This window comes from Topomyia yanbarensis, chromosome 3 (assembly GCF_030247195.1).
Source record: "Topomyia yanbarensis strain Yona2022 chromosome 3, ASM3024719v1, whole genome shotgun sequence".
Lineage (NCBI taxonomy): Eukaryota > Metazoa > Arthropoda > Insecta > Diptera > Culicidae > Topomyia > Topomyia yanbarensis.
In genome coordinates this window covers 250,570,575-250,597,830 of record NC_080672.1, presented here as the reverse complement: position 1 = coordinate 250,597,830, position 27,256 = coordinate 250,570,575, and the positions used below count along the sequence as shown (strand labels likewise).

General features: G+C 37.6%; 1 protein-coding gene across 3 annotated transcripts in view; it reads right to left on the bottom strand.

The window, feature by feature from the left end:
* The window catches only part of LOC131687614 (hillarin), a 60,940-nt gene that overhangs the window by 16,092 nt on the left and 17,592 nt on the right, over positions 1-27,256 (bottom strand). For all 3 annotated transcript variants that reach the window (XM_058971699.1, XM_058971701.1, XM_058971700.1), the window contains exon 4: positions 25,707-25,897. In XM_058971699.1, the coding sequence (XP_058827682.1) occupies positions 25,707-25,897 (191 nt within the window). The remainder of the gene's footprint in view (positions 1-25,706; positions 25,898-27,256) is intronic.

The window sequence follows — 27,256 nt, the reverse complement described above, 5'->3', positions numbered from 1 at the left end:
CAAATAAAAATCCTTTTTACAACCACTGCCTATTGTGAGTCGAGATATGTTGCTCACTATGAGGTCACTTTTAGAAAAATTCGATATCGAAATAATGAAAATTTTAATAAACGCTATTAATGATATGTAGGGTGGTGAGCCTATTTTCACCATACTAAGGCACCCTCACTATTTCATTAAATGCTCGGCCTACAATTATTGGAATCCGTATAAATTGTCATCAACAGCTTTGCTTCGTTGTTAATAATAACACAAATGCGCTAAAACAGTGAAATTCTCGCGTTTGCGCAAAATGAACTCGAACCGAGAGCCCCTATTGTTGCGCTACTATTTGGCTCAATGCGTTGAACAAAGATTGCAGACGCTGCTCTAACCAACGGCTTCAAATGGGTAAGGTGATAATAGAAACATGGCGAAAATGGGCTCATCACCCTACTTCAAGTATACGCAACATTTTTTTCATTTTTTGGGGCAGCACGCATACGTAGTCCTAAAAAGGAAATTCAGTTTTTAGTTCAGTTAATTATTATATTCACAAAGCATTAGTATTAAGTGGATAGTTGGCCAATTTTAAAGGTCATTTTTTCGTTCTACCTTGATTTTGATTTGACTTTCGACATTACTCGCAAAGATGATGTCCCATGCTAATGTGATCGCTATAATATCCAAAGATGTTCACTTGAACGTTTCTCTGAGGCCTACCAACCTCGCAAAATAGCATGTTGTAAATGTTCTCAATCGTTATAATATCCGAGAGAGGGATAAGTGTTATAAGAAATGTCTAAACTCGTTTTTCATTTAAATGTTTACACAGGTTTTTTGGGAAAGTTTGTTCTAGCTTATATCACAGACTAACAGACATAACACTATGAGGGAATTCCCTCAAAAAACATCGATCCGACAATGTTTCCAGAACACTAGCTCCACCGTTTATTCACAGTCCCAAACTCTCATTTACCACTGGGTTACCCCTCAGCTTTGGGAACAATTTTTCACTAGTGGTCCATCCCCCATATGCTTGTTCATATGTCAGTGGCGCCATAATTTCAAATGTGGCCACAGTCCCAACTACAAATATATTTAAAATGACCGTTAAAGCGGGCGAAGCTTTGTTTTTGAGTGTTATGTCTATTAGTCTGTGCTTATATGTCTGTTCTCTGTGCTGTTATCCAGACTTACTCACCAAAAAATAATCAAATTTAAATCACATGTAAACAATGCATTTTCAATCGAAAATTTGATTGAAAATTAAGTTAAAATTAAAAGCACATAATAAATGCATTCAAAAGCAGATGGTTTTACATTTCTTTTAAAAGAAATGTATAGAATTTGCTCAAACTTTCAAGATGTTTTCCAAGGCCCGGAGGGCCGAGTCTTATATACCAATCGACTCAGCTTGACGATTTGGGACAATGTCTGTGTGTCTGTATGTAACGGACAAACTCTCATTCGTGTTTCTCAGCAATGGCTGAACTGATCTTATACAAACCAATTGCAAATGAACGGCCTCACAGCCAGACAGAACGCTATTAATTTGTTTTTGAATCTGATGTTTAGTTCCTAAGATATGGATGTTTGAATGTCCAAATAACGCACTTTTTGTAGTTTTTTTGAAATTACTGTCGACATTGACAACATAGATAAGCACTTTATACATCATCGAACAGCTTATACCTTTCGAGCGAATTATAGTTTGTTGAAATCGGACTGTTAGCGAAGGAGATATTTAACATTAAATACGGATGACGGATTCTTGCCGTTTCCCAATATCTAGAAATAAGACCAAAACCATGAAATTGACTATTACCGCCAAAACGGCTAAGTTGAGGTCAATAGCATCTTCGGTGAAGTTATTGGATTTAACATGCTCTTTATTTTGACATTATGTTTTCACTGATTAATCCCTCTATAAGTGAGATATTTTCATTAATTTTCTTTTAAGTGATTATATTGAGATGATGTCTTCTGCAAATCCATAGCACTTTCTTTTGCGAACAACTTTGCTGAAGACACCAAGTGTATGTCTTGTATGATTTAAAAGATATAGCATGTTATTTATCGTTCAATATAGTAATGGTCCGTTTTAATATACCAGCCGAATTTTATTTCGATAAAACGGAAAAGGATATCAGGACATATTTTGTATTTCATTTTCTACTTACCACCGCTTGCACCAAACAATTTCAAGTTGTCTGATTGTGTCTTGATCACTTATCAATATGCAATCTTTCATTTACCAGTACCTTCTGGCAGCTAATTTTCTAACTTATGACCCCTTGATCGATCTAAAATATATCATGGAAAACGATAAGCGAAATAAATGACTTTAAGTAAGTGGAAACAAAGTCATTACAAACTCGTCCACAAGAAACTTCTTCGAATACTGTCTACTTGAGGTTTATTTTTGAGAATATATTTTTTCTATTGCATCGAACTACACCATTTTTGGTAGTTTATTGTAAGAATAATTTCACGGTTTCTTTCAAAATTGGGCAAACTTAAAAAATTTACATGTATTATTGTGATATATTCTTCGTTTTATCTATTGCCATAAGTAAAACAATTTTTCGATTTTTTCGATCTTGTATAGCAGGTCACCTCGTTAAGGGTTTATATATGTAGCGCATTGACAAATATTAGAAAATTGCATTATTTTCTCTAAACAAGATTGTAAAATTTTAATAACCCTTTCATGCCCAAGATTTTTTATTTGCATACAGGGATCCATAACTATTTTTCCTTGTAAATGGTGGGGTCAAGAAACACGAAAAACCGTCTTCCATAAAGATAGGTGCTTCCATCGCAGTGCTGGAAGCTGCTCAAGTTTTACCTTCCAATGCTTCTTACAATTTTCCTAGTATTTTACAATAGTCAAATTACCTGGAAAATGTAGTCAAAGACGGTCTAAATTGATAGGTTTTATCAGTTTTCAATAATATTGCAAAATAATGAAGATATATCAAAATTTCATTTTTTCATATCCAACGTAAACTGTCCCTGACAGCACTGCTCCATCGGAATCCAATTAGGCTAATTGTATTAACTTCACTTTTAGAGTTAGTACTTGTACCTTTTAATGCTCAAGTGAACGGTAATAGTCACATTTATTAGCCTTAGCAATTCTTGCCTAAACCAAAAGTTATAGCTGCTTAAAAACGTTGTTGTCCAAAAACAACATGGACATGAATGGGTTAAGGGGTTACATCACTGTAGAGCACGAAAAGATAGGAATATTTCAGAAATTTTACCTGGTGCAATGTAAAGATGAATCGAGATCTCGTAAAATGCGAGTTAAAATACTAGTTTTGATGTACAACAACTAAAAGTGTCAAGTGTTTTCAATAAAAGTTTGCGGCTGGACAGCATTTTCCCACAGACTAGTTCTTTTGGAAAAGGTCCACTGCCGGAAATCTATCTTCCGCTATTTTTGACCTAGAGCCAAAAACAAAAGTTTTTTCGATTCCTTAGAACGATAGATAGCGACGATATTTTGATTTTTTGCGAAATGGCAAATTTCATAATAATCGATACAAAATTGCTTATTTGAAAACAAGTGCAATAAAAAAATTACATCCTACGTACGTCACTGGAGAAAGCAATTTCTAAAAACACTGTCAAAATTTCAGAACGATAAAAAATATTTGTTTGAGTTATATTTTCGGCCACCACAAAAAATGTGGTTTAGAGAAAAACACAAAGTTTTTAGTACACTCAGGGTATACAGAACAAGCGTTGCGGCAAAATTGGAAATTTGAACATTCATATGTTAGAGCCGCTTTCCATATTTGGACATATTACTTTTAAAACCCTAAGGCATATTTTAGGCAAATGAAGAATATTATAAAGTCGCTGTTCGAAAAAATAGTAGCGCTAATATTTTTTCGAGTTTAATGTAGAATACTCCCACACATTCTACTCTCCAATAACATTGTATGGCTTTTTTTTTCAATTTGTTTATTTGATAAGGCACGTATGCGTTAGCTTAAAGGTGCCGTTTTTTCATTGTTTTACATTTTGAATTTCTTAAGGGGGTTACACATTTCAATATTATTTTGTTTTATATAATGAAACTAAAAAAAACTTTACAGCTAACTTATACATATAAAAGAGGGTATAATATAATATTCGTAAGATTTGGGGGACGGATCATTTTGTGTGTTCTTTGTATAGTAATTCACTTTATGATTTTTAGAAGGGAGATTGTAGGAGAAATTAATTATTAACTAAGCGGAACATTTTACAAGCTTATTAACTAGAAATAACTAGAAAGAGTGGTTCAAGATTAAGGGGAATTATTTAGGGCTATTTTAAAGTAGTGGTACTGTTGTGCATTTCTTAACGAGATTAAATATTGATCAACTAAAACTAGAAGATAGGGGGGCACATAAGTTTTGGGAAGATATTCAAGGGGAGAAGGGGGTGAAGTCATACATCTGTGTATCAGAGACATGGGAGGGTGGGTGGACAAGGCTGAAGGGAGGGGGGGGGTGAGATATAAACTTTCAGTTTCCGGCATCAGGAATTAACGGCCAGGATTACAGATTCGAACGGATTGATCAACTAAGACTAGAAGATAGGGGGGCACATAAGTTTTGGGAAGATATTCAAGGGGAGGAGGGGTGAAGTCATACATCTGTGTATCAGAGACATGGGAGAGAGGGTGGACAAGGCTAAACGGGGGGGGGGGATATAAACTTTCAGTTTCCGGCATCAGGAATCAACGGCCAGGATTACAGATTCGAACGGATGTATCAAGTATTGGGACGCCGGGCGGTTTTCCTCGAGCCGGCAGGGGTTCCTCCAGACGATTTCGTAGTACGGCTCAGATACGGATCGAAAACACACCGCGTTGCGCGTACTGTATTGTACTGTAGATCTCGTGTTGTTGGTTCATTCGACAGATGTTTTGTCTCGTCTTGGAATCGTATCAAACCATCGTTGGGGTACGGTAGGCGGAAGAGGGCACTTCTGGGAATGATAAGAGAAAAGATAGGGGCATTTAAATTTGGATATTGAATGTTTTGAGGAACGTGTATATAAGGGACATGTAGAGAATATCGCGGCTTGCTAGTACATCTCGAACCGGGACATTGGGTGATCTTCCTCGGGCCCGAAGGGAATCGAATAGTTGAGATCTGGCAGAACAGTACTCGGCGCATGCCCAGACAACATGTTCGATTTCGTGATAACCGTTGCCACAAGCGCAGATACCGCTATCCACGAACCCAATACGCCGGAGATGTGTAGTGATTGGACATGAGCCGAGACATCACGCGAATGAAATCCCGACTCACATCCATCCCCCTGAACCAAGGTTTCGTCGATGCCATAGGGATTATCGAATGTAGCCACCTTCCCAGTTCACCATTGCTCCATGAAGTTTGCCAACTTTCGAGGGTTCTCTGATGAGTAATACTGAAAAATTCGCTGAAGCTAATTGGTCTTTCATATATGTCACCTTGCAAAGCGCCCGCCTTAGCTAAAGAGTCCGCTTCTTCATTACCTGGAATGGAGCAATGCGAGGGAACCCAAACTAAGGTAATCTTGTACGATCTTACAGACAAAGCACGCAGGCGGTCCCAGATTTTCCCCAGAAAATATGGAATGTGCTTTCTAGGTTTCATTGAACGGAGAGCCTCGATTGAGCTGAGGCTATCCGAGACAATAAAGTAATGATCGGTGGGCAAAGTATCAATGATCCCAAGGGTATACTGAATAGCAGCAAGTTCTGCGACGTAAACTGAAGCAGGATCATTGAGTTTGAATGAGGCGGTGAGGTTTTGATTGAATATACCGAAGCCAGTGGAGCCGTCGAGGCTTGACCCGTCGGTGTAAAACATCTTGTTGCAGTCGACTTCTCGAAATTTACTATGAAATATGCTTGGGATCACTTGCGGACGTATGTGATCCGGGATTCCACGATTCTCGTCTTTCATGGATGTGTCGAAGAATACAGTTGAATCAGAAGCATGAAAGAGATTGACACGGTTGGGATAGTATGAAGAAGGATTGATATTTTGTGCCATGTAATCGAAGTACAAGGCCATAAATCAGGTTTGAGAATTGAGATCGACAAGCCTTTCGAAATTTGCAATTACTAACGGGTTCAAGATATCGCATCGGATGAGCAATCGATATGAGAGTTCCCAAAATCGATTTTTCAGCGGAAGGACGCCCGCCAGCACTTCTAAACTCATCGTATGTGTCGAGTGCATGCAACCCAAAGAAATACGCAAACAACAATATTGGATTCGCTCTAGTTTGATGAAATGTATGTTCGCAGCGGAGCGGAAACAGAAACTCCCGTACTCCATCACCGACAATATTGTTGTTTGGTACAGCCTGATCAGGTCTCCTGGGTGGGCACCCCACCATGTTCCGGTTATTGTACGGAGAAAGTTGATCCTTTGCTGGCACTTCTGTTTCAGATACCTAATGTGACATCCCCAGGTTCCTTTAGAGTCGAACCAGACCCTGAGATATTTGAAAGTTGAAACCTGAGCAATAGTTTGACCCATTAATTGAAGCTGTAGTTGCGCTGGTTCACGCTTCTTTGAAAATACGACTAGCTCAGTTTTCTCCGTGGAGAACTCGATACCTAGCTGGAGGGCCCAAGCAGACAAATTGTCCAAGGTATCTTGCAATGGTCCTTGCAGATCGACGGCTTTGGGACCTGTAATAGAGACCACACCGTCATCTGCAAGCTGCCTTAGCGTGCAGGAATTGACAAGACATTCGTCAATGTCATTCACGTAAAAGTTATAGAGAAGGGGGCTTAGACATGAGCCCTGGGGAATAAATGGGTCGATAAATCACCATGCGAAACATGCATATGTTTTTCAGACAGCAAGTTTAGCAAAAAGTTGTTTAGAGTCGGTGAAAGACCATGCTGGTGCAGCTTCTCAGAAAGAATTTTGATAGAAACTGAGTCAAAAGCCCCCTTTATATCGAGGAAAACTGATGCCATCTGCTCTTTGCTAGTATAAGCCATTTGAATTTCTGTTGAGAGCAACGCAAGACAATCGTTCGTCCCTTTGCCTTTGCGGAAACCAAATTGTGTATCTGACAGTAAGCCATTTGCTTCAACCCAATTATCGAGGCGAAACAAGATCATTTTCTCGAACAACTTTCGGATACAGGACAGCATCGCAATCGGTCGATACGAGTTGTGGTCGGAGGCTGGTTTTCCTGGTTTTTGAATGGCGATGACCTTCACTTGCCTCCAGTCATGAGGGACAATATTACCCTCAAGAAACTTATTAAATAAATTCAACAAGCGTCTCTTGGCAGAGTCTGGCAGATTCTTTAACAAGTTAAATTTGATTCTGTCTGGCCCTGGGGCTTTATTGTTACATGATAAGAGAGCAAGTGAGAACTCCACCATCGAAAACGGTGTTTCGTTCGCGTTATTGTGAGGGGACGCGGCGCGGTAGATCTTCTGTGCCGGGGCGGAATCCGGACAAACCTTCTTGGCAAAATCGAATATCCAACGGTTTGAATATTCCACGCTCTCATTGGTACTGTTTCGGTTTCGTAAGCGCCGGGCCGTACTCCAAAGAGTGCTCATCGATGTTTCTCTCGTTAGTCCGTCGACGAACCGGTGCCAGTAGCTACGTTTTTTGGCTTTTATCAAACTCTTCATGCGCGTTTCCGCCATCGCGTACTGTCGGTAGCTAGCTGGCAGCCCGTCGTCCCGGAAGGTCTTATACGCAGCGGCCTTTTCCGCGTACACGTCTGAGCACTCTTTGTCCCACCATGGATTGGGAGGACGCCCGCGTGAATTCGCGTCTGGTACGCGTTTAGTCTGAGCTTGAATCGCGGTATCGAGAATCAAGCCAGCCAGGAACCCGTACTCTTCCTCCGGAGGAAGCTCTTGTGTCGATTCTACTTTTTCGAATATCGCGGACGCGTAACTCTTCCAATCAATATTTCGTGTGAGGTCATACGAAACATTGATTGTATTCGGTGGCCCTGAACCGTTAGCAATATTAATTACGATTGGCAGATGGTCGCTGCCGTGGGGATCAGAGACTACCTTCCACATGCAATCTAACCGCAGCGATGTCGAGCAGAGGGACAGGTCTAAGGCGCTCGGACGCGCTGGAGGGGTAGGAATCCGTGTCATTTCACCCGTATTCAAAATGGTCATATTGAAGTTGTCGCAAAGCTCATGGAGTAGGGTAGATCGATTATCGTCATAAAGGCAACCCCATGCCGTGCCGTGGGAGTTGAAGTCACCTAAAACTAGCCTCGGTGCGGGGAGGAGTTCCGCAATATCGCAAAGCCGTCGGTGGCTAACTGAGGCTCTAGGGGGGATGTAGGTGGAAGCAAGGTCTTTGCCTTTAATTCTGGTTTGGCAAGCGACAACTTCAATGCCTGGTGTCGAGGGGAGGTCGATTCGATTGAAAGAATAGCACTTTTTGATCCCCAAAAGTACTCCTCCGTAAGAGTCTTCTCGATCCAAGCGAATAATATTAAAATCGTGAAAGTGTAGGGTTATTTCTGAAGTGAGCCATGTCTCGCATAGGGCAAATGCATCGCATTTCAAATTATTTAGTAAGATTTTAAACGAATCGATTTTCGGGATAATGCTTCTGCAATGCCACTGTAGAACAGTGATTAAATCCTTGACCTCGTTCGATGAATTAGCCATCGAAGGATACAATCGCTGAAAGGAGGGGCCATTTCGCAGTGAACTGCATCAAGAATGTTTTTACTGCGGGGAGAAAGCTTATCAAGATACTTTTAAGGGGGTCAGAAATGTTTAACGCTGTAAGAATACGGTCCACAATGTCAGAGAAATTTATTAAGCCAGCACTGTTTTCTTTCTCTGGCTGAGATATGGGAACACTTGGGGTTTTTGATGTTCCTGGAAGTGCTGGGAACTCCTTTTCTGAGCTCAGGTTACTGAGACCGGGAGCGACTTGCTTCGGTTTTGCACCAGTACTTCCTTGAATAGTTATTTTAGGGGGACCATGAAGAGACACCTTCTGGCCTTTACGACGAAGCTTGGAAGAGGAAATGTTCTTCCTTTTTCTACTACTTCTAGGCACAGCAGAAGATGTTCCCTCCTGGGGTTCATCACAGTCGCCTTCCTCAGTAGACAAGTTGGTAAAGATGTTCGTAGAGACAGGTGGCGTAGCTATCTTAAGCATTTCTGCAAAAGATCGCTTAGAGCGTCCCTGAAGGGAACGCTTAAGATTTTTCTCGCGCTGTTTGTACGCGGGGCATGAAGGGAGATCATGTGGGTTTCCCCCATAGTAGAGGCACTTTTCGACATCTCTACCACAGGAATCATCCGCATGATTCCCACCGCATTTCCCACAGCGGGCTTTATTGCTACAATGGGAGGCTGTGTGTCCCAATTGTTTGCAATTAGTACAGTTCATGACCCGCGGCACAAAGAGGCGAACAGGTAGACGAACCTTGTCAAAGAGGAGGTAATTAGGCAGGGCAGAGCCGGCGAAGGTCACCCGATAAGAGTCTGAGTTGACGTATGTTTTCCTCCCGTCAGCTGCGACTGATGCTGAATGCAAACGTTTGCATTCCAGTATCTTCACTGGCTTAAGCATGGGGTCTTTGAAACAGCCAGTCCCATATTCTAGCAGGTCCTCGCAATTCAGGCTCGAATCGGAAACGACCCCACTGACTTCAACCCTGCTAGCTGGAATATACACCCTGTACTCCCTCGTAAAGGGCTCGTAGCCAGCAATATCGTTTGCCTGAGTTGAACTGTTAACCACCACCCGAAGCTTATCAGGGCGAATTTTCGATATTTCTGTCACGGCCGAATACCGATCCGTCAGAACTCGAGAAATCTGCAACAGATTCAAACACTTTTTTTCTTTGGTCCGAAAGAAGATCACAAATGGCCCGGTGGCCGAGCTCGGATATACCTTGAGCCGGGGAGTCGATTTTATTTCGACGTCCATCTCACCTTGAGATGAACCGCCGTCAGGGGAAGTCATTTTTGCACGGGCGTATTGCCTAGTGCACGTTATTAAGACAACCAAGAAGGGGAAACGAAAACTAATACTTAGCTTGTATATGTAACGGTATCCAAACGGCTTACTAGAAGAACACTGCTTCACTTCACTGACCGGCTAACGGTACTCAGAAACAGAAACACAAAAGAAGGGAAAAAATACTGAAACCTCAACTAGGCGTAGAGTGTGCAAATAACCTTGAACGCGGATTAACACTATAGAGTGTACGGACCGATGACAAAAGACTTCTATCTCGACTGAGTGCTCGATAACGAATCATTGTATGGCTTTGTAAGTAACGTATAGCACCAAGAGTAAAACGCGCCACTTTTTGGTATCATTGACTTATTGTTTACAAAACATAGCTGTAATTTCTGAAGAAAGTCGATATGAAGCTGTTCGTAAAAATAGCAGCGCTACCACAAAAGGTTTTTCAATCGCCAAAATTTTCAAGATTTTCAGTTTAGTTTATCTACTCTGTTCGGTATGGCATTCCTACGCTTACAGTTAACCCGAAATTGTAAGTTTATATGTTGTAGTATTTCACGATAATGGGTTGTTCGAAGTCTGTACAGTCGAGGAACGAAATCTCATCAAACGGTTAATTGCTAGTGAAGATAAGGAACTTTTACAATGTTCTGCTAAAAAGATACACAATGCATTACACTGGACAAACAAAAGTGATACTAGCGGTAGAAAGCTTGCAACATCTGCTCAAACTTATCGTTACACACTTAAATTTTTTTTGCCAAAGTCAGCAAAACAAAATGCCGATAATCAAACAGCCGACTGTTCAGCAATAGTCTCGGTAAATGAAAACTTACTTCTAAATAGCTGAAATCTCGGTACTTTGATTTTACTCAGAACTGTCAAACTTTGCCGAAGGCTCAGTTTAATTTCAACTGATATTTACGGTAAATCTAAAAAGAAAATGTTTACTATGTTTGGCTATTGAATATTTTTCTTTAAAATTTAAGACCGACTTTCGGAATTTAAACAATAACATCGAGCACTTTTTTATTTCCACAGTTATACCATGTTCACACTACAGAGTTAAAACATGTTATAATAATTAGCAACAAGAAAAATGTCATCAAGATAGCGTTAAAACACGTTTTAACTCGTAGTGTGAACGTAGTAGCTATTTTTTGTTAAGAACTCAAGGCATCAATCAAATCATCGCCAACCTCGTTGAACTGAGACAACGATATGAAGCACTTTCTGCCGTTCTCGAGTCTCTCTCCTCTTTTAACGACAGGGTTATGCTATCTTTGCAGCCGTCAGTTTCCCTGAACATCTAAAAATTAAGAAAGCATTGATATATTAACTTACTCAATAATTGGAGAATACGACTCTTTATTGACTCCTCCTCGATTTCTAAGTGCTGTATAACACAGTCCATTTTTGAAGTGTTAATTTTTGAACACACTTTCAAGAACACTTACGTCGCGTGTGAAACGAAAAAAAATATGGCGGATCCTAATGAATGACAACCAGTATACCGTTTTACGGCAATGAGGTATGCTGACCTCGGTTCTTGACAAAATTGCTGGTGTTCTTGGTATTTTAGTTTCCGAATTCTCGTTAAAGCGCTTTAGATGACGATCGTTCGGTAAAATCAATTAACAATTTTCGGAAATGTTCAGAAAATACTGAAATGTCAGCAATTTTTGGTATTACTGACATATCTCAGCTAAATTATTTGCCGAGCTAGGAAGATGCAATTGAGTGTGTAGATGGGTCGGAGGGACAAATAATATCCGTCAATATCTTCGAGAGAATTCTTAAAAGACCAGGAACTTTCTATTGCAACTTGCCGAATTTCAATTGGACCGTCGCAAAATGGCGTATTTAGTGGGCTGATGATAGTAAAGTGGTATTATTTGGCTCGAAAGGTAGCGTCGGTAGGTTAGACGTCCACCAGGTACTGAATTTTTACCATTATACACGATGCAAACATGTAAAACATATGCATATCTATATAACACTATTCTTGATAAACACTTGCGCTGCTATTATTTCGAACAGCACTGTACTTGTGCAAATATTATTAAAGACTTAGGCATTAGGATTAGTGATAATGATTCAACTCAAAATCCGTTTGCTCACCATGAGGTCACTTTCAGAAAAAGTCGATATCGAAATAATCGCGTTGAGGTAGCATGTTTTCAAGAGCTGCAATTTCAGTTCTAGATCTCAAATCGCCATGAAAATTCGAATAAACGCTATTAATGATATGTACTTCAAATATGCGCAACATTTTTTCCATTTTTTGGGTCAGCACATATATAGTCCCTAAAAGGAAATTTAGTTTTTCCATACATAATGCATTGAAATATTTTATTCACAAAGCATTAATATTAAGTGGATTTTCGGCCTGTTTTAAAGGGCATTTTTTCGTATTTTATTTTCATTTGACTTTCGACATTTGTCGCAAAGATGTTGTCCCATGCTAATTTGATCGATATAATATTCGAAGATGTTGATTTGAGCATCTCTCTGAGGCCTACCACCGTCCCATGTAGTATGTATATCAACAACATCGTGTTGTAAATGTTCTCAATCGTTATAATATCCGAAGAGAGTGATAAGTGTTATAAGAAATGTCTCATCATACTGTTAAATGGATTAAACTCGTTTTATAGTGTTATCCATATGACTTTACGCGCAATATATTTGCCAACCATTTTGGCATAAAAATAAACAGACACAACAGGGGTACACATAATGTCAGCCCCCTATTTTTGTAACCCCGCATTCTGTTCGCCCCGAGTTCGTCAGCAAGAAAAAGATAATGATACATTGGCTTCAAAAATGGTGTGTGTGGTGCCTTCTTCTGTTAGAACCATTAATGTGGAAATCGCCAAAAATAACTACTAATTAGATATTGTTCCGCTTGAAATCACACGAGTAATGAAAGTAAGAGTATGTAAGTATGTAACACATCACTGAGTTAGCACTTCTTCCTGATCGATAACCTGAATGCCGATAGCTTATTAAAACGCGGAAGTTTCGTTCTTTTATGAAGCGATTGTTGTATGTTTCGGACATCTAGTCCTGTGCAGTTGGTGGTAATTTGCATAGCTCATTGTCACGGTATACAAGCACCGATGAAAATTGCATGCGGAAGCTATCTTAAATCACGTAAGAGGTTATTTTTTAGCCTTTGTAACAAACCAAGTAGTACAAATTAAAGTTCAGGATTTCTTACATTCACCGCTACATATTACAAATGTTTCTTTTCGCATAACCAAACGTTTACTCAAATGTGATCAGCTGTCGTATCAAATTTTAGCTATCGTTACTTGTGCTCTGCTTCGTTTGAATGGCTCCGTGGGCAATTGAAAGTGGTTAATTAAATTCCGATTTCCTTTATTACTACCGGATGGGTAACGGGCAAAGTGAACGAAAATGTGCTTCAATCCACAACCTAAAATGCACCGACGAATTCGGGGAGGCAAACAGAGGCGCCAAATTTTCATTTTCATTCCGATTATTGGGTGGCATGTGGCGTAGGTATACTTTTCCTTTCTACGATGCAACTGTTTGTGCCGTAACGAAATCGATTGATTGGTGCACGAGAAGGTTGATTACTCAACTTAATTGTTGTTTAGAAAATCTGACAATTGATTTTTACGTAAATATACATACAGAGACAGTCTTCTGGCGCCCTTGGCGAACTCTCGGCACTGAGGAGAATTTAAGTCTTACTATTCGGCCTGTGGTTGTCACCTCGATGATAATCGATCTAGCTTACTCTACAAAATTTGGTACCCCTGTAAAGAGGTGGGCTACTTTATTACCATTGAATGTTAACTGACCCATTTATGTTTCTTTGAAACTGCGAAAACGAGCGATAAAGTTTTTAATAATTTTCGCATTTATTTAATGAATTGCCGCCCGGAAGCCGCACAGTGGTCCCAAAGCGAAAAAAGACGGTCATAAGTGTTTCCTGGCTTCCAGTTACGTTTTTGCGTTTTGGTATGATTAGAGAAGTTTCATAAAATTTGTTAACGTATATTTTGAGATAGACACCTTAATTTTCATTAAGGTGTTATTACCAGTTTTCAATATCTTTGTTTATTGAACAGTAAACAAATTCTAGAGAAAATTTTCAATATGACGTAAGTAACATTGAGAGCCTCTGTTTGTTTACTTTCTCTTTCGTTTATTACGACGTCATTACAACACTTTGTACTAATTTTCTAGTACATATCGAAAGCCGACGGTTTTTACTACAATATTATGCAAAGAGTAGAGTAGTAAATGTTGAAATGGCCGAGTAATGAACAGAAGAGAAAGACCTCAAAGAGAATCTCGCATTGTTACTTACGTCCTATTGAAAATTTTCTCTAGAATTTTTTCTTTCGCTAACTTATACAGCAATTCATTTAGAGTATCTATATATTTTTCTGGGCAAGATATGACTGTGTGATTAAAATAGTACTCTAAAATCAAATTTTTGAAGTTTTCTTTACAACGTCAAATTTAATCTCTTAGGTTTGTTCTAGAAAGTTTTAGATATTAAAACACATAACTTTTGTAAACATACCAATGCTCTTTAGCGTAAAATTTAGGATATAAAAGCATATTTCAGTTAAAAAATAGTTTTTTCACCATCATTTTGAGGTTGAACCGGCAACATCCGGCAACCAATTTTTGGATATGTTTGGCAATACAGTACTCAAGCTCAATCAGCATACGCCATATTAGCTTTATTAGCCACCATCGTTTGTCAACATAACATCCGACAACATAACACGAATTGGCTCATTCACAAACGTCGGACAGGTCAAAACGTGCGCACGTTACGAAAAAAAGATTCTAGAAGGGATATTGTTTCTTTCTACTGGAAGCAGTATGGTTTGTTCCGGCGAATGTAAGTAATTTAAAAAATACAATTAATCGGATTCTTGGAAAATGGACCATATAACATATTGAGTAACAATTTACTGTTTGTCAAATCATATTACGTTCATGTCGATTGAGGATAGACTTGATTTGATGCATTAGCCTGGTGTTCGCTTTCGTATATAATACTATAATATGTGAAACATATCTGAAATTTAATCGCCGTTTGCTGTCAGTTTAAAACTGAGAGATATTTTTGCTTGTAATATGCAAACGCACTCTTGAATGCTCATCATACAATGCACGTCACTATTACTTTAATGTGAGTGTTTTTGTTTAATCCTATGTTCATCAGTTTTTCTCGACAAACTAATTTTTCCGGAAACCCGAATAAAAATACGTTGCAAATGACTATCGCATTCAATTTCGCAGCAAACGCCCATTAAACAAAATAGCAACCAGGCGGTTTGCATAAACGGAGGCAATGGCAGGCTATCAATACGTTGGTCTAGACTGCCCACCGTAACTTGCCGTTTACTGGAAAAATAGTGAGGGCGATTGCTTGAATTCTATTGGCCGATCGTTTCGCCGGTTAGCTGCAAGTTGGTACTTGATGCTGCCATTTAAAAATAACAGTTGTTTTCCTTACCCACATTCAAAAATTGTTTGCAGTAGTGACAATATCGCCAATACTGGTCGTCCATTGTTAGAATGGACTAAGCGGAGAAGGACTGAAAATGTTCATATACATTATGCCTCTGAAGAGAAATACTGTACTACGTACAAAGCCAAAAATAAAATGGATGCCGCCAATTCGGTACAAAGAATATTTCAAACGGAAGTCTGAGTCAACTTTTTCTGTTAACGCAGCTGTTGCGCTCATGATTGACAATAATTTATTCTGGTTGTAAATCCAAAAAAAAATGGAACACGCGTTTTCTACATTATTAGTTTCGTCCGACCTCCTTATTACTAGTATGCGTAAAACGCATTCAAAAGGAGTAAGAACGTTATTTGTAGAAACGAAGTAAATGTTGAAAAAACCTTCGTTGATATCAGTGATTACCCAGATGTATCGACAAATGAAGTAAAGTGTCGACGAGTATGAGAATAGCTGAGTTTTTGTTTGTGACAGGCCTATATAGCATAATTTGCGATACTAGAAATAAACTGAACTTTGAACAGATAGGCATAATCAAAACAAAATCCATTGAAATTTAAGCTGGTTGCAAAATATGCTGAGGTTAGTGTGTTGAAATGCGCATCATATAAACGTAAACGCTTACTTTGTTGCATGTAGAAATCCAAGATGGCGAGACAGAAGAAAATGCGTTTTATGTGCGTATGTTGATTGAGCTTCAAAACAAATCTTTATAGATAGGATTCCAGTTTTACTTTGAAATGCAATATTATACTGTATTGTAAAACACATCCAAAAATTGGTTGCCCGGAGTTGCTGGTTCAACCACAAAATAATGGTGAGAACCCCTGTTTTAACTGAAATGTGCTTTTATATTCTAAATTTTACGCCAAAGAGCATTACTGTGTTCACAAAAGTTATGTGTTTTGATGATATCTAAAACTTCCTAGAACAAACCTAAGTTATTAAATTTGACGTTGTAAAGAAAATTTCAAAAATTTGATTTTAGAGTACTATTTTAATCACACAGTTATATCTTGCCTAAAAAATATATAGATAAACGATTTCCTCAGTAAAGTTACTCCAAATGAATTGCTGTATAAGTTAGCGATAAAAATAAATTTTTTTGATTGTTCAATAAAAAAAGATATTGAAAACTGGTTATAACACCTTAACGAAAATTAAGGTGTCTATCTCAAAATATACGTTAACAAATTTTATGAAACTTCTCTAAAGCAGAGTTTAAAATAATCGAAGCTCTTTTTTGTAGGCTGAAAATGAACCTGTTGCGACTCGCGCTGAATAGAAAAAATATTCATGCAACTACTTATCTTATTCATTCAGTCGAATATCGTACAATATATTCATTTCATTAATTATCTAGGAAAATGTTTTCAAATGCCGGTAAAGCATATGAAACAACAATCATCATCGCTTACATTGTGCCAGAGCCTGCTTCACGGTCGCTTCGTGTAATAATCGGAGACGAATGAAAATCTACATGAATTCTGTGTCACTGAATATTGAAAATGAATGCGGCTGAATATGATCAACTTTCATTCAATGAATTTTAATATTTTTAACTCTGCTCTAAAGACACCAAAACACAAAAACGTAACTGGAAGCCAAAAAACACTTTTGACCGTCTTTTTTCGATTTGGGACCATTGTGAGTCGTGTTAATGGCTCCCTAAACCAGCAGGCGCTGGTGCTCAAAGACGATTAAGCTAGAGTTTCTAGACACAAATTATCAACTCTGGTAGAAGTGTAAAATTGTAGGTGATAAATGTAACAAAAATGAAGAAAATTGTACAAAAAATGTGAATATTAGACAAATTTTATAATAATCGATATAACTTTGTTACTTGGAGATATAGATCTTTGACAACTTGTCATAGTTTCGAATGTTCTAGAACTTTGCTGAAAACACCAAACCTCTAGGATTCAAAACAAATAAGTTAGCATCGCATCCAAATTAATATACATCGTCAATATAAAGCACAGATAAAACCAAGAAACTTTGCTGAACCTAGTAACTAAAAAAGCACACCCAAAGCACTAGGGGTGTTGTCTTGCTAATTTTCATTCTTGTCCCACAGTACACTGGTGACATAATTTGATCGTAGCGCTAGGTCAATTCAGATTAAGTAAAAATTCCACAAGGGGATTGTTGTTCCAAGGCAATATTTGTCGAATTAGTGTGCCTTTAAGATGCATCTGCAACCGTCAATGCAGTTGACTAAATATCTTTCTAGCACGAGAAGTTCAACTCAGGAAATACAATGCATTGTAAATATCTTAGGAATCGAGAGCCGCCGGAGCCATTGATTGCAGTTTCGGATTTAGTTTGATGTTCATAGTTTGGTAGTATAAAAGATGAGCCGTCAGTTGTGTATGAGATGGGCCCTGAATATTTCAATAAGTATCGAAGCATGTTTATTTACTTATAATTCATCTGACAAATTATAGTCATAATGAAAAATTATTCCAAAAAAAAAAAATTGACAGTAACGATAAGAGTCCGCAAAACTTAAATATTTGGGACAAAGAGTGCTCTGATGCGTATGAAGCTAAACAAAGAATTTTTAAAACGAAAAGGGTGCACGAGAACTCTGAAAATTTGGCTTGTCTAGAAAAACATAAATGAGTGCCTTTTGGAGCATAGCCTAAAGAATCAAATTGAATAACTAATGAAAGCGAAGATTTTCCGAATCGCTGGATATTTAATTTTACGCAGAAAGTTTGTCCAGATTCTGCTCCTGTGCAGAAAGCGATTCAGCATTAAATTCAACTTGGTGCAGAATCTGCTTGATCTTGCCAAAAGACGCTAGTTGCATACAAGCTTCTTGAGGAGAATATTGACCCGCATAGGATGCCTCCGATCATAACTCGTATCGACCGATTGTAATGCAATCCTGCACCGGGAAATAGTTGGAAAAGTTATCCTACAACCTCTCGACAATTGGGTTGAGGCGAACGACTTGCTGTCAGATATCCAGCTTGGGTTTCGGAGGGAAAGCGAACGAATGAATGTTCGTCGCTACTTTTGTCAAAAATCAGACTTGCTTACGAAAAAAAGGATCAAAAGAAAATCCATTGAAATTTAAGCTGGTTGCAAAATATGTAAGTGTGCTTAAATGCGCATCCGTAAACTGTCCCTGGCAGATCTGCTCCATCAGAATCCAATAGACTAATTGCAATAACTTCAACTGTAGAGCTCAGTTCGCACAGTGCACAGTGGTCCAGGAAGCGAAATTAGCGGGAAACAATTGTTAACGCATTCATCTTTAGATTTAGAGATTTGGTGTCTTAGAAACATTTATTGTGTGTGACAAACAGCATCTTTTGGCTGAAACGGTTTTAGGGTGGCCCTTAAAATGTTAAAGTTGTAGGCATTATTTCAAATTATAGTTCAGAGAGAATGATACTTTCTTCTGCAATATTCTAGAACAATTAATTCTGAGCAACTTTGTTGAAGATACTAACTTTGTATCCCAAACCGTTTTCATTTTATAGTGAGTTCCATATCATAACTTAGGGTGTCTCTCAAAAAAGCAGTTTTCTCCGTACAGTTTTTTAATATGATTTTTCTTACAAAAGTACCCTTCAGTGTACTTTTAGAGGATGATTAGAGGCAACTTTTGCTGATAAAAAGAAAAATTTTATCTTGTCTAGTTCAAAAGTTATACTTAATTTTTACTTAAAAATACGCCCTTTTCAAATGTCGATATCTCAAAAGGGGGCAAACGAAAATTAATAATTTTGATTGCATTTGAAAGGCTGTACTTTTGCCTACAATATATTGAAAAATTGGAGAACGCTTTTTTGTCTTTCTCAAATAAATCAAATTTAAGTAAAAGCATTTTTGCGTATAATCTTACAGCGCTCATATTAAAAAAATATTTGTTTTACGCGGATTCTGTGAATTCTTGTCAAAACTTTTCAAGGATCACATACATTTGCAGGCTTTTCATATTGCAAATAGGGTGATGACCCTATTTTGGGCTCACTCGTTAGGGTGGCACACTCTATCATTAATTATTAGACCTATGTACAATCGTTGAAATGCATATAAATTATGATCAATGTGTTAGGGTCAATATATTTGCTTTATTCCTGAGAACCAGTATATTAAATAATCTGTATACGAGTGCAATAGAAACTAGAATCGCTTTCCTCTTACTTCCACCCTACCATACCACCAACAAACATAATGGAGCTATCGAAAATACAAATATACACTGAAGTCTTTTTAGGCGTTTTTTATGCGCGCATCCCCTACATAAAGAAGCCTAAGTGTACAGTATGTAAAATAATTAAAGACACCCTCGTTCTTTTCTATTTAATCCCATTACCACTACTAGACTGCCACACTTTATTACGACGAGTAACTTATTTAGTTTTTTATTTGTTGGCTGTGAAACGGTATATCAAAATTTTTAAAAGAATGCTCATCGTACAATACAACAAACCTTTCCTATGACCAAAACTACTGAAACGATAAAGGGGTGTCTTTAATTTTTTTCATACTGTATATAGGAATTGTTTCATTCGCGCAATTCTCTGTTTTCATCTTCGTCGATGAAGCTTTGATCATACCCATTAATTTTTGTAGTAGAAGATTAGTTTGATGATTTAAAACCCACAATAAGCGCGTCTTTTAAAGTTTACTGCTAGTGTGTGTAATACTGGAAATCGTTACATCTTAGCTGCAATGAGTCGAACTCTCATCAGTTCCCCATTTGATAATCGAAATCATGCTTAGTTTCTGGGTTTCAGTATTGCACTTGATGCACTCAATTAAGCTCTTTGCAGAGTGGTCTACCAAATCTACGACAGTCGTTTTAAGTACTTGAATGATTCTCTTATTTCATTTAAAAATATTAAAAACTATGTTGAATAATTTGATGCATTTATATAACAGAAGGATATCAGATTTTTTTTACTTCAACAATATTGTTATATGAAGGTCAATTTTGTTTTTTTGGTTTGAGGTTAGTAGATTGCAGATCTTGATACTGCTACCTGCTGAGACCGTTCCTGCAAATGAACCAAATCGCTTGTAAATTTGTGTAGATTTTGGGAAATCTTGGCAATAATTGAAAGCAAATTATAAGTCAAGTCATTGGTGATTGGTGGTATTTACCCTATCTGCATTATGAAAAACCTCCAAATGTATGTGATCCTTGCAAAGTCTTTATAAGAATTTACAGAATCAGCGTAAAACAAATATTTTTTTAATATGAGCGCTGTAGGATTATACGCAAAAATGCTTTTACTTAAATTTGATTTATTTTAGAAAGACAAAAAAGCGTTCTCCAATTTTTCAATATATTGTAGGCAAAAGTACAGCCTTTCAAATGCAATCAAAATTATTAATTTTCGTTTGCCCCCTTTTGAGATATCGACATTTGAAAAGGGCGTATTTTTAAATGAAAATTAAGTATAACTTTTGAACTAGACAAGATAAAATTTTTCTTTCTTCAGCAAAAGTTGCCTCTAATCATCCTCTAAAAGTACACTGAAGAGTACTTTTGTGAGAAAAATCATATTAAAAAACTGTACGGAGAAAACTGCTTTTTTGAGAGACACCCTAAGTTATGATATGGAACTCACTATAAAATGAAAACGGTTTGAGATACAAAGTTAGTATCTTCAACAAAGTTGCTCAGAATTAATTGTTCTAGAATATTGCAGAAGAAATTATCATTCTCTCTAAACTATAATTTGAAATAATATCTACAACTTTAACATTTTAAGGGCCACCCTAAAACCATTTCAGCCAAAAGATGCTGTTTATCACGCACAATAAATGTTTCTAAGACACCAAATCTCTAAACCTAAAGATGAATGCGTTAACAATTGTTTCCCGCTAATTTCGCTTCCTGGACCACTGTGCAGTGGGACGAGCCCGGACTTAAGTCCGTATATGAAGGTTATGCGATATTCCCACTAGTATTTTTTTTGTATCAGCTGAGCCATCAGAGACATTTTCGCGAGATTTTAGGTGATTTGAACGTAAAATGGATTTTTGACAGCTTTTTGAAGGTCATAACTCAAGTGTTTTTTGCATTATTTGACCATAGGAACTACATACGATTATTTTCATTTTTCAAAGAAACGGTTGATTTTATGCATTGCATTACTTCACCAAAATTATCCGTGTGATAAAATTACATCGAAAAATCGCCAAAAATTAGTAACTAGTTGGTTTAGTTAGTGTTTAGATAACTGTTTGTCATGATTTTTTTTATTGAATTCGAACTTCTAATGCGATAACAACAACGACGCCCGTGAATGCCCGCGATCACACTATACTTATTCGAAAGCTTTTAATTTTCTCTTTAAAATGAGCCTATGCTAGTTTTGCGAAAACTTGCGATAAGCAGTCAAAATTTAAAAAAACTGTCAATGGAGATGCATGGTTATTAGTGATATTGAATTTGAATAATCACTTTATAGCTAGAATAATGACATTAATACATACACAACTTTCAAATAGCATTGAGAGCATGATCTACAAGGGTTTCACTAGTGATCAAGAATAAGAAACCGATTGGGAAGTTTGGTTTTTAGGTGGTAAAGGTATTAAGAATGTTTAAAAATCAGTAAATATTCTCAACCATCTGAAATATGTCAAAATGTTTCTGGAACTATTTTTGCTAACTTATGCAATAACTGTCAAATTGAGTGAACACAGTTGAGTTCTAGTCATTTGGTGAGACTGTTTTGATCCGAGTTTGCATAGCACTGATATTGCTTAAGGGTATGTGATATTATCCATTTTTAATTTTTACGCGAAAAAAGGGGTTTGGATTTTTTATTTAAGATATGAAATAAGCAATCTAAGTAACTTAAAACACACCTGTGAAAAAAAATCTTGTTGATTAGTGAATGTAAATCAACATTCCACTAAGACGCTCAAAATGTTTGTTTTGGAAATGAATGAAAATGTAGTTTTCATGTCAAGTAACCCAATAATGAATTAAACGTCCCAAAATTAGTCTAACACATCTTATTTGATCCTTAAAAACAAAATAGTCATTTCTAAAACCCCATAATGAGATGACAATCATTTCGTTTCAATGTGGAAAATAAATTTCAAATTTACTATTGAAAAAATCATTACAAAAGACAATATATTTACTTTTGAGCCACTCTAATAAGTAGTAAAGTTAATTTCTATTTTCATAACCAAAATAGCGCACAAAAATTTCTTTAAAAAAATTTTGAACCTTCACAACAAAATAATTATTTTTGAGCCACCCTAATGTATAATGAATTTTTTTACAAATATTCATATAAAAAACGATTTAGCACACGAAAATTAACATACACAAATTTTAAGAACGATTTCGAAATAAAATATTTTGAGACACCCTAATGAATGGTAAATGTTTATTTTTAAAATGTTTTAATATCAAAAATGAATTCAGCGCACCAAAATTACATAAAAACGTCCTATTTGAACCGATACGGTAAAGTTTGGACTTTAGTCCACCTTTTGTTCTAAGTCGTGCCACTGTGGTTCGGTTTCTCATCTCGCTCAGTTCAGACGCTAGAAAACGCTATGCTGCTATTTGCAAAGGTAAAAATTGATTCCTTCTGCCTATTGTGTGAGACGTGAACAAACAATGAGTGACAATACAAAGCAAGAGCATGTCCCGTTGCGGGCAAACTGTGTTGCTGTTGACTTCTCGAAATGTCCGGCAAGACCATCAATTCGTGAAGTGGAGCAAATGTTGAAAGTGAACATGAAGCTCAACGCAGCAGAAGTCAATGCGGTGCAATTTCATAATTTACGTCATGCGGTACTGATTATGTTCAAAAACATTAGTAAAGCAGAATCATTCGCTTCCCAGAACAACATAAAACACGTCGTCGAATGTAATGACATTTTGTACAGTAACCCAACGTATATAGATGTTGACAGTATTGAAATAAAGATACATGACCAGACACCACGTACTAGTTTCTCCGTTATCAAAAAAATCATGTCAAAATACGGAGAGGTTTTCGCATGGTGACAATGTGTCTTACAAAACATATTCCCTCTCACTTGACTTTCACATGCACATCACCTAAATGTGTTGAATATTCTCAACGAACACTACTCACGTACCCAGGGCAGATTCCTACATGGCAATATTGTGATCAGCCGCTACACCACGGGAAACCTTGCGCAGAGACTGTTAAGGAAATTCCACGTGATACGACCAAAGCCGGTATACAGTCGTCGTATGCTAAACCACAACCGGTTGGTAAACCAACGACAGCGGACCGGGCATTCGCAAACCCCAGCTCAACAACGATCGAACCCAGTACCACTAAACCAACTACCATTACCAACATCGTAGTAACAACGATTACAGCAAATGTTTCCAAACCAACAACCAACAGCACCACTAAGGAATCAAATACCGATGAAGAAGGATTTGCAATAGCGTCCCGTAAGCACAAACAAGAAATAAGAACATCCGACCCTGATCGACACGAATGCAGTGCCGATGACGACATGTACATAAACGAAAACACGAGAGAAGACAGACCGAATGACCCCCAAGGTGCGGCAGACAACGCACCTAATATTTCACCACCAAGAAAGAGGATCTCAACACGCAACAGTAAGATGCGTCAAAAAGAACCGACGAACAAGCTTTAACGATCTTTTTTTCTATTTTTACATATTGTTAAAACACGGAAGATCCAAGCCTCAGTTGTGCTAACGCATTGAGCCGTGTCAAATATATTTAAAATAAAAAAAGCTGTGGAGCTGATTCTTGCAATTGTTAAAACTCTAATGAAAGACAATATCACATTTTTTAGCTTTACTTGTTTTTGTGCGCAAATCTTGTCTCGAACAAAAATTATAGCAGTATGGTGTCTAGAAACAACATGGGGATGAAGGGGTTAAGTTAAATAAAAAATATAAATAAAAAAAAAGGTTACAGAAAATTATCAATAAGATTATAATGAAATTCAAGAAAATGGATTAAAATTAAAAAAATCGAAATGATGATTATTACTTAGTACTAAGAGGTGAATTTTTAATATAACGTGATAGTATAAAGAAATATTTGTAACATGTTATGTAAAAAAAGAAAATCCGGCGTAAAAAGCTTGTGCAAATGCCGTGTAAAACAAACATTTTATGAAAAATATAATATCGTTGATATCTAATGATAAACAGTCATGACGTAAAACACACTAATGTACATGATGTCTCATTGTTTATATTGTGGTAGTCACATCAGTTAATTCAAAACAATAATAATCATCGTATTGTGTTTTATTCGAAATATAACTCACATCAACGAGTAATGCCAGCATAAATTGAAAACCCATTTGGAAGTATTATATGTTTTGCACTCTTTCAAAAATTTTGACCAGTACTGTATGTTTTATTTAGTCTGTCTGTTAGGTCAACATATTTCAAATAACCTGAAGGCGCATCCTTATAACAAAGTGTACTGCCCATCGGCATTGCTTAACGGTCACTATGTCGTTCAATGTAACGCAACGTTCACCCAAAAACTTAAAAACATTCACTTCTGGAAGGTCGACAAGCTTATCTTGTGGTTATTGTATTTCAACACAATTTGTGGAAAAAATCAAGACGAAAACAACGTGTGTAGGCTTATTTTGGCACCTTGTCAGCTATAAATTATAAATCGAATGTCTTATATAAAATTCCAATCAACCTCCTCTGCAAAAATAACGGATTCACGGAAGAAGTTTGCTGCACTTTCGCAATATATGCATTGGAATTAAGTATCGTTTTTTAGTGTAGTTTGAATGCGATAAATAAACAATTTGTGGACGTCACAGACACGATGTGACAGAAAAGATTTGGGACAAGAAAGAATGCCGAAAATTAGCGCCATTGTAAAAAATGGAGTTTCTAAAGGCGCATCCATTCGTTTGCAAGTAATGGTGAAAAACTTCGAGTTAAGTAGCCGTTCAGATGGTGGTCAACGAGCGACTTTTATATAACCAAAGCGCAACAGTAATAGCGAGAGATGCTTAGCTTATGAAGATGTATGAAGAGATAGGTGCCGAGATTGAGTCATCCATGCTCTAGTAATTAATTCGTTAGCGAAGCGTAACCAAAACTAAGTTTTGCGCTATTCGATGCGGTACGGTTGAACCTGATGTTATCGATGTTATGGAGCAAAACTTGACGAGGAAGTGCTATTCGAACGGGTAAAATAATAAGATCCATAAACTTACCAAATAATAATCGATCGGCTTCTCACGCAGTTTGTCGTACGCCTTCTGAATTTCCGTTTGCTTGAGCGCGTGGGCAATGTGTAAGGCGCTGGCGTCGAAGCGCCCATACTTGTAATCGGGATCACTCTGTGGCGGCGAATTACCTTCGCGGATTCCGTTGAAACCATTAGGCGTCATTTGCCTCTGCAGGCCTGTTGAAGAGAGTAGAGCACATGGAAGAGTTGAATTATACTTTTTGGTAGAAGATCTCACAATTCTGTGATTACATACATTACTATTCTAGGTAGCGAATTTCTAGATACATTATTCCATTCGAGATTTCGAATAATTTTCAGAATGGATTGATCTGACTAGATAGGGCCTGTAGGGTTGATAATTATTGCTTCAACCGATTACGACCGTCTGTTATGAAGCTACGATACCACCAAACAGGTAAGTCTAATCCCATATTGTCGTGCAACGCGTAATGAAGGGGTTTAAAAATGTTCAATCACGAACGGAACTTGGAGAGTACTGGGACAAACTTTATTATTGTATTATGATTGGGCCTTGATACAGTAGGTCGTTCTTTACCCTTACAAATTGGTCCACTGCATAGCGGCCCCCAATAGGTCAATAATATGGATGTATATTTTATAGTTTCATACTTGATTTTGCCAATAATATTTTTTTTTGATTTTAACCCTGGAACGTTGCACTGGGGTACAAATGTACCCCACGCCTTCTTTAGGGCCGTGTAAAAACGAGAATTCGGCATTTATCGACCTGGGACCCTGACCATAATTCGATTTAGAGTTCCTAGTAAGAGAAGGAAAAGATGGTATAGCCGGTTTGCTTATAGCTTTCGTGGGAGCAAATTCTGAGGTACATATTAGAATGGTACACCCATTAGTTAGATTTGCGGGTCTAGTTCACTAATGACCAATCAAAACAGCTTTGATCACATTGACCAATTTTTACAAAGTTGAATTCATATGAAAGACGCAAAGTTCTCATTATTGCTATTGAATTTCATTATGATCTGACGTTTGGTTTGGACTTACAGGGTGGCTGCTGCGGTTACATGGGATTTTTCCATATAATCCCGTACAATCGTAATTCCTTTGGAGTTAATAATGTATTGAAATGGACATCAAATTACTTCGATTAGTAGTTGTTTTTAAAGTTTCGCGTTCCGCATTTTAGCACATGACAGCCGTTGTGACCGCCATGCAGACGTTAAGTCCAACAACGCAAACATTACTTATGATCGCAATTACCTTTTAGTACCATTATTATTATGTCCTTATGCACAAAGTGGTTTATTTATTATTTATATTCCTTAGGGAAAACTACACTTGCAGGGAGGTGCCCCGACAACCCGAGACTGGTGGCGTCTCGTGCTCTACTCTAGCTTACGAATCTAGCTTACGCCGAGGGAGAGCTCACCGGCGAAAGAAGTTATCTCGATACCGATTCTTCTTTGGTTTTTGCTATATTTTCATACCTGGTGCTCTGTCGCAGTCTGTTCCACTAGTCCCCGGCGCTGGATCGAGCCTACGCTGGCGGTG